This window comes from Corvus brachyrhynchos, unplaced genomic scaffold (assembly GCF_000691975.1).
Source record: "Corvus brachyrhynchos isolate BGI_N302 unplaced genomic scaffold, ASM69197v1 scaffold90, whole genome shotgun sequence".
NCBI classification, from domain to species: Eukaryota; Metazoa; Chordata; class Aves; order Passeriformes; family Corvidae; genus Corvus; species Corvus brachyrhynchos.
Window position 1 is genome coordinate 3,363,892 of NW_008236932.1, and position 11,547 is coordinate 3,375,438.

Consider the following 11,547-nt stretch of genomic DNA (forward strand, 5'->3'; position numbering starts at 1 on the left):
AAGAGGGAGTTTAAATTGCCTCAGTTGAAGGCTGAATGTGTCACAAAACAGAGATACCACACGATACTGTCAGACCTCTTGGAAAGCTGTCCGTATCTGTTCTTTTGGCAGAAAGCACTTTCGATTTGTGAAAAACTAAAGTGTCTGAAAGTAACATTTGAGCTCTGCTGGCTTCTCTCATGAGGCCTTTCCCCTCTCTGTGCTTCCTCTCTCTTTCTCTTCCCCTTCCCTCTTTATCCCTTCCCCTTGCTAACCCTATCCCCTTCCCCCCTCCCCTTTTTCCTTCCCCCTAAAAGTCCATACAAAAGCATCACCTGAGATATGGGGTGGCAATATATATTTATATTTTAAAAAACCCCCAACCTTTCAAGAGAATCCAGTTGACTTTTAAATCTTTTTTTTTTAAACTTTCACACATTTAATGTCCGTGTCTTCCACAACCATAAAATTCTGGTAATACTGTTTACTTGGAAAACACAACTTTATCTTTAAGATGTCTTATCCCTTTGCAAACCATTCACTGCAGCTTGGACTTTTCAACATTTTAAGTGTTGGTACCTCTCCTTGGGAAGATGACATTTAAACATTGTCTTTAAAGGACATACTTAAGATTGCTCTTCAACCCAAGTCATTGCAATCTGTATGGTAATATTTCTGAGTCTGAGCATGAGTGTATGTTGTGATAATTTTTTGTAACTGATTGAGCAACTTACTGTAAGTGGAGCAATCAGTTTACAAATCACAGTGGAAAATTTCATGTGATGATTTCTAATATTTCACAAAATACATATTTGCCTGTTGTAAACTGAATTGGCAAAGGAAAGAGAATGTGGGTAGGACCTAAGTTTCCCTGAGCTGCACGTCTATATATGTCTACAAAATCCAGGGGTTTGTTGCTCTGGTTTTTTTGTGTGTGCTTTTTCTTTGTTAGGATCTTTTTTGTGTATAACCAGAATTCAGTTTTAGCAAACTGGACACAAGACATATAGAAAGACAGTGTCCAAAGTAATTTGTTACTTCATCACTGCATTCTTCTTAAAATACGAGTGTAGAAATCCTTTAAGCAGAAAGCAAACTAGAGTGTTCATATTTTAACACTCTCTAGGCAGAAAGAGAATGTGTTTCCTTACTTTTGAGTGTCAAAGTGGCAGAACACTCCAAGAAGGTTTGCAAATAAATTTCCAAGATTTAAAATAGGAGAAAAACCCCAACCTAGACTCTCGAAGTGCTGTCAATGAAAAGGGATGAGACATCTGAAGGTGTGCAGGACTTCCTTGATACTGGATTGCTTTCCGTAAACAATGTCACCAGTCTTTGCAGAGCATCGCTCATGATGACAGTCTCATTTTGGTCCACCATGGGCAGAATGAAAGGCCTCCATTGGGATGGATATGAGTTTCAGATTGTATTTTTAAACTTGACCACTGCACCATGTTTTTTTTTTTCCTTGTTATCTTGCTTTGTCATTATTTGCTCTCTGCTGTAGCCTACTACTTGTAGGCAGTCGTGATATGTGCCACACTGTATGATTATTTTCTTAGTTTCAGCAAATGTATGTATTCTAGATCACTTTTTATAGCTACTGTCTGCATGGCACTGCATGTGAAGTCATATTTTTGTCTAAGACGTAGTAGAAGTCTATGTAGAAGATTTCTCTGTGTTGACGTGTGCAGTGCTGGCTTGGAGCATACACTGGAAATACAGTTTGTGTTTCACTGCTGTTGCTGTGCCTTGCATGCGTGTGTTGCTGTGTATGCCAAGTTATAGGTACTGCAGGATGTGCAGTAATTAATTCACTTCAAGTAAGTACTGAAAAAATATGAAATCTGAAAAAAAAATCTCTGCTCCCTTAGCCAGAGAGTTGTATACCTGTCTTGTGTCACCCATCCTGTTCTGTAACTGCAGCCTAGTTCTGCTCAGAATTTACAGAAAGGCATGAGACCAGCTGGGTGGGAGACTGTCAGTGCATGCACACTTATCCATGCTCCAATTGTGACTTCTTAGCTGACAGTCATGCATAACTACCACGGGTCAAATTTCAAAGATATTTAAAGGAACTAATTCCTTGTAGGAGTGTTGGTTTGGTGTTTCATTTGAAGAGACTGGAAAGGGCATGACAGGAATGGAGGTTTTGGATTTTAAAGTGAAGGGGCAACAGCAGAGCAGCCCAAGGCAAGTGTATTTTGGGTAGCATCACAGGACACTTCAGAAAGAAAAAAAGCATTATTATTATTATTATTATTATATTAGCATTTTTGATGGGAAAACACTGATTAAATACAGAGAAGTACGGATTTCCCTTTCTGAAGAACCAATTTCCACACTAAGAATTCAGCTTTAGGTCATACCTCCGTTTACAAATTTGTTAGTGTCCTGGTTTCAGCTGGAATAGAGTTAATTATATACTGGAGTATATACTGGAGGGATAACAATAATTTAAAAAAATAGCAATGCAAAAGAGAAAGAGGAATAAAATCCAAGAGAAACAAGTGATGCACAATACAATTGTTCACTCACTGCCCTGTGCCCAGCCTGTCCCAGCTGACTGCCCCTAGTTTATGTTCTGGACATGACATTATGGTATGGAATATCCCTTTGGCCAGTTTGGGTCAGCTGTCCTGGCTGTTCTCCCTCCTGGCTTTTCGTGCACCTGCTCACTGGTGAAGCGTGGAAAACTGAAAAGTCCTGGATTTAGGGTAAGGACTACTTAGCAACAGCCAAAACATCAGTGTGTAATAACAACATTATTCTCACACTGAATCCACTGTACCAGCTACTGAGAAGAAAATTATCTCTAACCCAAATGAAATCAGGACATTTAGTTATACTGACATGCAGTGCTCTCAAAGAGATCTTAAAACAATGTACCAGCGCTACAGAAGGTGGGTTTTTTTGTAAGGGGAAGCTGAGAGGATACAAGTTAAGCCTAAAGACTGGCTTAGCCTGCTTTTGAAATACATACAGGATTGTTTCTGGTCGTTGCATCCTGTGGGCTCATGAGTGAGATGGGATGCACTCCTGGTTTGGTAACCTCAGGAGCATCACCTTGTGAGTAACCTCTGAGTCTGTATGAGCCAGTCCCCTAACAGACTCAAAAGGCTCCTTAGGTTAGTGGCTTTTCTTGAGCCTGTGATTTTATTTTGGAGAGGGTAGCTGTTTGGTAGGAGTGCAGCTTCTCTGCAGTTCCTCCTTTAGAAATTAATAAAGATAGAGGTACCCTGTGGAGATCTGTGGTTCCTCAGTTCAGGGTGGAGGAATCTCTCCCATATAACTACCTCAGACTCCCCTTTGGTGTGCAGGACTTATTTCGCAGTTCTCCTTTATTGAGGTCTTTCAGCAGGGGCCAAGTCAGCCTCTGCATTTTTTGACTAAATGATTTGGCTGAGATATCATACTGTTCCCTCATTTTCCTGGCTTTTTTATGATGTCTCTTAGGATGAGTAAAGTAAGTTTGAACTCAGCCAAAGCAAGCTTCAGGGAGCTCAAAGTTGGCTATATTTTTCTGTTGCTCTGGGAGTAAGCATCTTTCACTTTAATATCTTAGGAAGCTGTTGCTCTCTATATGGGCAACCAGTTAGTCTAAAACCACCTGGCTTCCACGAGGTTTTGTGTTTATTGTTTCAAAAGGCTACAGCCTGAGTGTATCCAAAACTAGATAAAGAAGGTAGAATTGGAACAGCTAAATTTATCTTAACATAAAATTAAGTTTTAGAAGAGTAATTTGTAATGTCCCTTGGAGTCAGAAATTACAGTACCTTGTCAGGGCGATTGTATTCTTTTTGGGTTGGCAGACTGCGTCTGAATTGGTGTTGTACTGGTTTGGATGATGTGCTACAGTCTGGAATTGATTCATAGATTCCTGGGCTGCTTTTAAAATCTAAACCAGTTTGGTTTGTGCTCATTCTAAATTGGGCTTTGGTGTCTACACAGGCAGAAAACGCAATTCACTGACTCCTAGATCGACTCTGTTTCCTTGTCCTGGTTGCCAGCGGGATATTGATCTTGGAGAGCGTGGCATCAATGGCTTATTTCGCAACTTCACTTTGGAAACCATTGTGGAAAGATACAGACAGGCAGCCAGGGCAGCCATTGCTATTATGTGTGATTTCTGCAAACCTCCGCCTCAGGAGTCCACAAAGAGCTGCATGGACTGCAGTGCAAGCTATTGCAATGAATGTTTCAAAATACACCATCCTTGGGGAACCGTGAAAGCCCAGCATGAGTATGTAGGACCAACCACCAACTTCAGACCCAAGGTAAGTGTACTGTACCCTATAGAATTTGGGTTGCAGGATTCTCGTGTAGCTTCAGATGTATCTGTGCAATGGTGGTTGCTTTTTAGGACCATTATTGCTTTATTGACTATCGCTGTTATTTATTGAGTGAACCACAAGATTTTTTTTCTTGCTGATGGTCAAGTGGTTGTCATTGAAGGGGACAATGAGAACATTCTTGAAGGGTACTATAAAAAGAGGGATTTTTACTTTGTGGAATGGATTGTGTTACTTGTGATTTGAGTCTTTCTTTCCATTTTTTTTTTTAAGACAATGATCACAGATCACAGAAAATTCTGAGCTGAAAGGGACCCACAAGGATCATCAAGTCCAGCTCTTAAGTGAATGGTTCATACAGGGATTGAATCCACACCCTTGGTGTTATTGGCACTATGCTCTTGAGCATCTAAAATGGGACTGCCTCAGAAGGATGCCTGTGTGTGATAAACTTAAAAACCTCAACACACCTGGCCTCTTCCATGCCCCCTTTAGGCACATCCCCTTTGGATGCTTTGTGCCTGAACTTGATCCATCAGAAAGCATCTTCTTTCTCTCCTTCTTTGCATCTGACTAGAGCAAAAGGTGGAGTTAAGGTCTCCATTGCTATGACACCATTATTTTTTTATCTGTACCATAAGAGATAAAATTTAATGGCAAAATTTCTGCTTCATACACTGGTGCTGCTGGTGCTGCATTCAGACAAAACAGAGTGATAACAAAATGCTGCTACCTTTGTGTCCCGCGCTAAGCATGGTGCAGTACATGGCAGTGCCTTACTGAATTTAAGTTACATCACAGATGTGACATGTCACAGATGCCACCTTGCTAACCAGGGACCACAAAAGACCTTAATGTCCCACCACGTGCTGTGTGCCTGTGCCTCCTTGCTGGAGGTCACACAGATACTGGAAATGCTGATGGTCAAGAAGTCCTGATTAATTATGGTTCAATTAAGTAAATTTGATTAATGTGCAGTGTGTAAGAAGCTCTTGACTGCTGGTGTATCTTCCTTCTGAGACTGGAAAGACTTGAGCCTCTAAAGTTAGCAAGCTGGCAAATAGTGAGCATCCAGTAGTCCACTTGGTGCTTATTTCCCGTTAAAAGTGAGCACATGCTTCGTATGCTTACAAATGTCTTGCACATGTTGAAATGTCCTTCTGTTGGATACAAGAGAAGGGTGAAGGTTTGCATAGTATCTTCTAGCTCTTGCTTTAAAATGCTATACAGCTCCTTAAAAACTTCTCTTCTATGGTATCTAAACCCTCACAGCTGCAATGCTGCTACTTGAAAATACCAAAGACATCTTGTGATCCCTGTGCACTCCTAAAGGTGCCCTATGGTGTTATACTACATGCAGACTGAATTCAGGATTAAAAGTCAGTAGCTGACTTCTCTTGAAGCAGAGCAAAGTGGGGTGAAGTGGTTTAGATTATTCTGACACAGATGCATTGAGTATGTGTGCACCTGTGGGATTTAGCATTTCTAATTTTATGTGAAGTCAGAAAGCAGGGAAAAAAGGAGAAAAGCATAGTGTAGTTAACTTTAGATGCATCTGCTTTTTTGAAAAACTTCCCAACAGCAGTAATCAGATCTTTACTGTGCTCTTACAGAAACTTTTCTGAGGACTGCTTGAGCTTAGTATAAAGAAAAAAAAATGCATTTTTCATTTTTCTGCATTTTTAAGACCTGAGCTGAAAGCATGAAGTATTTGTTGGTTTCCTAACAATGTTTTCAGTCATCACTTTAATTTACAACCAGGCTGGAGAGCACTTCGAAGTGTGTGTGGTGGGGATGGGAGAAGTACATACTGGGCTGATTGTTTGTGAGTTTTGAGAGAAGATAATAAGGCAGTCTGCTGACCTCTACTGTCTCTCACTTGCAGCCTGTAATTCTTGCTTATATGAGGAGATAAATAAAAATATGTGGTTTTTGCTAGGTGTGACTCTACACTGCTGTGGAAAAATTACTTCCACAGCCTAACTGATTGACTGTAGTTTTTGGAGATGTTTGCCTGCACAGCTGATTTTTTTGGCAGCTTCCTTTTTCCCCTTTTTATTTCCTTCCAAGTCCCGTAGTCAATGCTAATTGCATATTTGGGTTAATGATAATTTTAATGTTCTAAGGTGCTGGTGAGACTAGTAACTTTGGGCTTTTCAGCATAGCCTAAGATAACATTTGGGACTTGAATGTTGGTTTCAGGTTTTAACTTACTGTGTCCATATTTGTGCTGCTCACAATTTTCTATTTTTATGCCCTTTTCTGACCTTTCTTGTGTGGGGGCATATTGAAACTGAAAAGCTTCCTCAAAAGCTTCTCTTTGGTAACTTCTGTGGAATAGATGACCCAAATGTTGTCTTTCAGTGCTCTAGAACGAGGCAAAGCATTGTTTGTTTTTTAAAGCAACACACACAGACACATATATACACACACACACACACACGTTTTACGTGGTTTAATCTGTTGCCTGAGCTTCGACTCGAGCAGCACTTTTTTTAACTCTTTGAGCATTTATTTACCCATGTTCAGTTCTTGAAAGATTATTTTCAGCAAACACCAGCTTTCTTGCAATGCTGTTTGAGCTAATCGTGGAAGGAGCACTCAGTGCGAGCAGCTTGTAACTGGAGTCAGATGGAAAGACTGAAACACTGGAGTCTTTTGTATTTAAAATTACTGTAGCTGGTGGTGGCTTGCACTTTGTTGCTCCAAGAGCAATGGCTATGTGGCTTATCAAAATCTAGTTTAGACTTAAATTGCTACAGTGTTATGGCAGCTCTTGCTTTAAGAAACACTTCATAGCTGTTGCAAGAGATGCTGGCATGAGCATGGTTAACTTTGACAGGCTGGGTGTGTTATATATTGCATTTACAGCTCTGAGCAGGAGTGTAGGGTGCTGGAGGCATCACAAGCAACATGGGCAGGGGTTGGCAAAAGGTTGTTTGCTATATGGAGTCTACACAGACACTGCTAGAGGTTTACATACTGTAAACTTTGTGAAACTGTGTGTGTTCATCTGCTTTCACTGTCATTGACAAATACAAAAGGTAGAAGATAAACTGGCTATAAAAAATTCACTGATGAAATCACATGCTGCTTTGGGTTGATTGGGTGTTTTGATTGTTTGTTGGAAGTACACCTGTATTGTCTCTTTCCTTTTCTTTTTTTTCCCCCCCACAGATTTTGATGTGTCCAGAACATGAAATGGAGAGGGTAAACATGTACTGTGAAATCTGCAGAAGGCCTGTTTGTCATCTTTGTAAACTGGGTGGAGGTCATGCAAACCATAGAGTAACAACCATGAGCACTGCCTACAAAACCCTTAAGGTAAAAGAAAATATCATTGGACCTGACCTTAAGAAGGGGAGGAGTACTTCTGATGTGAGGGCAAACTCCCTCTGGCTGGAAGCCAGGATTTGTGTTTAGGAGACCCTGAACTAGTCTTGAGGCCTGTTGTTGTGCAGCATTGGTTAATGTATATATTAGTGTGATGTAGGGCATGTTTTAGAAACTAAATTGCCATTTGCTGTGATGCTTGAAACGTAACCCCTTAAAAGTGCTTTCACCTTATTTCAACTAATTGTACAGCAGTACTGACAATGCAGAAGGTTTAAGCAGTTAATACTTTACAATCAACTTTTTTTAATATAAATGTTCAGGTAGCTTGTGGTAGCTGGTACTTGAGAAGCACTTCTGAAAATTTTGCATCAGAAGTACCTGTTGACACCTTAGTATGTATCTTTGGGTGTTTTGGAAGCTGTATAGCTGTTAATTTCCTAAGCAAAGCACAACAGAGAAGACTTGCAAACATCAATTTTTTATTAAAGACTGCACCTACTTCTTCTTCTTCCTTTTCTTCCTCTCTTGCTCACAGGAGGAAAAAAAAAGAAGAAAAAAAAAAAGAGACCAGACTAGCCTGCCTTGTGCTCTTTGGCCTCCTCACTAGTTTGAAAGGCTTTTCCTGTACAATTGCTTGCTCTTGCAGCTAAGGAAGCACAGGGACACTCATAAACCTGTGATGTGAACTACTCCTTTTTCTAGCAACTCTTACTACAAATGAGTTAATAGCTAATAACTCCTTTCTGTAAGTTTAATGTCCTGAAGCATAATGTTCCTAACCTAAGAGAGGGTGACTCCTGGGTGATTGGGAGCCAGCTGACACTGTTACCTCTTGTCCTTAGGGGCTGTGCCACCAGTCTTGCTCACAGTTGCTTTGTAGTCTCTGCAGGTCACCAAACAATTCTCCACAGGATTGCTTCTCATAACTGGTGTCAGGCTGTTGCCCTTGTGGCTAGGTAAACTGAGGACTAGCTGGATGACCTGTCTGTGCTGGTTGTCACTTTGTGTGAGATACCCTATTCTTGCTGTTTTACTCCAACAGGAGAAGCTTTCGAAAGATATTGAGTACCTCATCAGTAAGGAGAGCCAGGTGAAAGCTCACATCACACAGCTGGATCTGCTGCTGAAAGAAACAGAGGTAAGAGTGCCTTGCAGGTTTTCTGGAGTTGGCCTTTGTAGAGACACAGGAAGGACTGTGTCTTCACTGTTTTCAGTGAAGTTTCAAACTTTGGGCTTTTCAGTTAAGGAGTGAAATAAATTTTTGAACACTTTATGCTAGTACTGAATCACACATGGCAAGACCTAGTCCTGCCAGTGTGGGAAGCATACAGAGGGAAGTTCATTTTTGGGTGCTGCTGTAAATTTAAATGAAATAAAGCTTGCTTGATACCTTAACCAAAGTGGGTTAAACATTGGGTATTTGTGCTTTTATGATGGTGCATTATTTACGCTGCCTGTTTACATTGAGAGAGTCAGAATTAAGGGCAAAATCTGCTTGAAGGGTCATGGCTGGAAACTCACATACAAGCTGAAAAACCCGAAGGCAGAAATTGCAGAAGCTCCTGGTACTGGTGTATCTTGATTACAGATTGCCTTTGTGCTTTGCAGTTCCTTTTATCCAGGGCAGTAGTCAGAGGTGTTTTGCAACAACTACAGTTCAGAGGGTGTACTCGAGAAGCTGGGCTTGGGTGTTCAGGGTGATTGGGGAAGGTGGAAGAGCATCTAGCTCTTGGGCATGAAGACTTCAGAGACAGACATGCTTTCACAGTGCTTCTTCATGAGCTATCTAGACAAATGTAATGCATAACTTGAGACATAATCAGAGGAATACTTTCCTTCATTCTCTTAATGACAGCAAATGCTGACTAGCTTGGGTGGTATGCTGATCTCATTTTCAGTGCTGAATAGCATAGCAAAGCTCATTAGTCTTGTGTGTGAAATGGATGACTAGATTACTGTGATGTCTTGAACAACCTTAAGTATGTTTCTGTACAGAGCCCCAGTGATACAGAATCTGTCTAAAATCTCTTCTATTTTCTCCTAGTGCAACAGTGAAAGAGCTAAACAAGAAGCATCTCAGAGTTTTGAGAAATTATATCATGTCCTGGAAGAGAAGAAATCTGCAGCTCTTAGGGCAATTGAAACTTCTAAGAATATAAGGCTGGAAAAATTGCAAACACAAGTGGAAGAATACCAAGGGCTCCTGGAAAATAATGGCCTTGTAGGATATGCTCAAGAAGTGCTTAAAGAAACGGATCCCTCCTGTTTTGTTCAAACAGCAAAACAACTTCATGTCAGGTATCTTAAATATCTTCTGTTTGAAGTGCAGGTACTGTTCCAGGATGTCTCTGCTGTTGTATTCTTTAGAAAGCTGATAGCAAAATACTGACTGCAGTACCTTGTACTGCAGAGGCTTGGGAGATAGTCCTGGTGGTGTTCCAGCATTAGAGTTAGAATTCTTGCATTAGAGTGTGCATTAGGAAACACCACTCAGGAGAGGAGGGCTCTTGTCCTGCCTCAATGCCTAGCCTTGTTCAGTGGCACTGCAGAGGAAGGGTAGTCTGTTTAGCTCCCTGACAAATCCCTTTTCTCAGAGATTTTATCAGGTGTTTGCAAGTTAATATAGCAGGCCTCTTCTGGCTCTTTGATCTTTGTGTTCTCTACTAGCACCTCACATCAGTTTTGTTCTTTGCACATAATGCTCCAAATTAATTAAATGCTTTGCCAACTGAATATATCCTGTTCATTATCTTTACACTGATGTACAAAAGGCCTTTAATTTTGTATTTGAGAATCTTTTTAGATAGACAAAAATTTCTGGGAGACATCAGTAAGTACATGAAAGCATAACTTCTTTTAAAGCAAAACCTAGCATTTTTACTTTATGAAATGTCCACCTTGAATTGTCTTTTTTTCTCTTGTGCTAGTCTGCTTCTTCTGTGTTTCCAGAATCCAAAAAGCTACTGAGTCTCTGAAGAGCTTTAGGCCAGCAGCTGAAACTACTTTTGAAGACTTTGTGGTGGACACTGCTAAGCAAGAAGACATCCTTGGTGACTTGTCCTTCCATTCCAATGGTAAATTCTGAGAGCATCAGGTGTTTCTCAAGTTACAGCTTTAAGGGCTTCTCTGGAGAAAGGCAGAACTTGCACAGGGCAGCAGTTGCAGGGCTCAGTCTTGTGACTCGCACTGTGCCTTCTGTCTCCACGATTCAGAAGGCATTACCTGGCAGCAGTGTAAGCTTCAGCTTTCATAAAGAAGCTAAAATGACATTGCCTTTGGTACCAGTTTGCACTGGCTTCTAAAATATTGTAGTTACATCACACTCAGTCTTTCTAAAAGATTTTATTGCATGACAGAAAGTAATAGTTTTTAAAGCTGCCAGAAAAAAAAATGGCTCAAGCCTCTCAAAGTAAAAATAGAAAACAGGGGATTTATTTAAGTGTATGAACAGAGAACCATCCTCATCTGCTCCGTTTAACTCAGAGAGTTAGATTCCCTCCTTTAACAGAGCTATAGCGCAAAAAAGGAGCTGGGTCTTGGTTTAAGACAATTCTAAGAGGTGGACGCTTTAAAATGAGTTTCCTCCCAATATAATTTTAAGCAATCCCTTTCCACCAATAGGGAAAAACTAATAGGAGTAGGTAGAAGTGAAAAAATAACAGTTTACTACTAAAACAAAAAAACAATGGGCCAAAAATAACAGTAATAGTCCCTAGTTACAAAGTGACTGAAATCTCACAGTGTGGGGTATGCCCAGCCCCTGCCCTGGAGGGATCTCTGCTGAGATAAAAGATTTCACAATCGCCCAGCAGGACTCCCTGGAAAGGCAACGACTTTTGGGTCATGGCGAGGAAAGGTGGACCCACAATCCTTTGGGATACCCTATGCAGATTATTCTGTAACCCATTGGTCTGTTCCAGAACCTCTGGAATCCATTTGT

The 11,547-nt window shown here is 40.7% G+C and overlaps 1 protein-coding gene across 2 annotated transcripts in view; it reads left to right on the plus strand.

Moving 5' to 3' along the window:
• TRIM36 (tripartite motif containing 36) overlaps positions 1 to 11,547 on the plus strand; it is a 21,582-nt gene that overhangs the window by 3,901 nt on the left and 6,134 nt on the right. For both annotated transcript variants that reach the window (XM_008629157.2, XM_008629158.2), the window contains 5 exons: positions 3,931 to 4,256; positions 7,449 to 7,595; positions 8,650 to 8,745; positions 9,652 to 9,905; positions 10,557 to 10,681. In XM_008629157.2, coding sequence (XP_008627379.1) covers positions 3,931 to 4,256; positions 7,449 to 7,595; positions 8,650 to 8,745; positions 9,652 to 9,905; positions 10,557 to 10,681 — 948 coding nt within the window. The remainder of the gene's footprint in view (positions 1 to 3,930; positions 4,257 to 7,448; positions 7,596 to 8,649; positions 8,746 to 9,651; positions 9,906 to 10,556; positions 10,682 to 11,547) is intronic.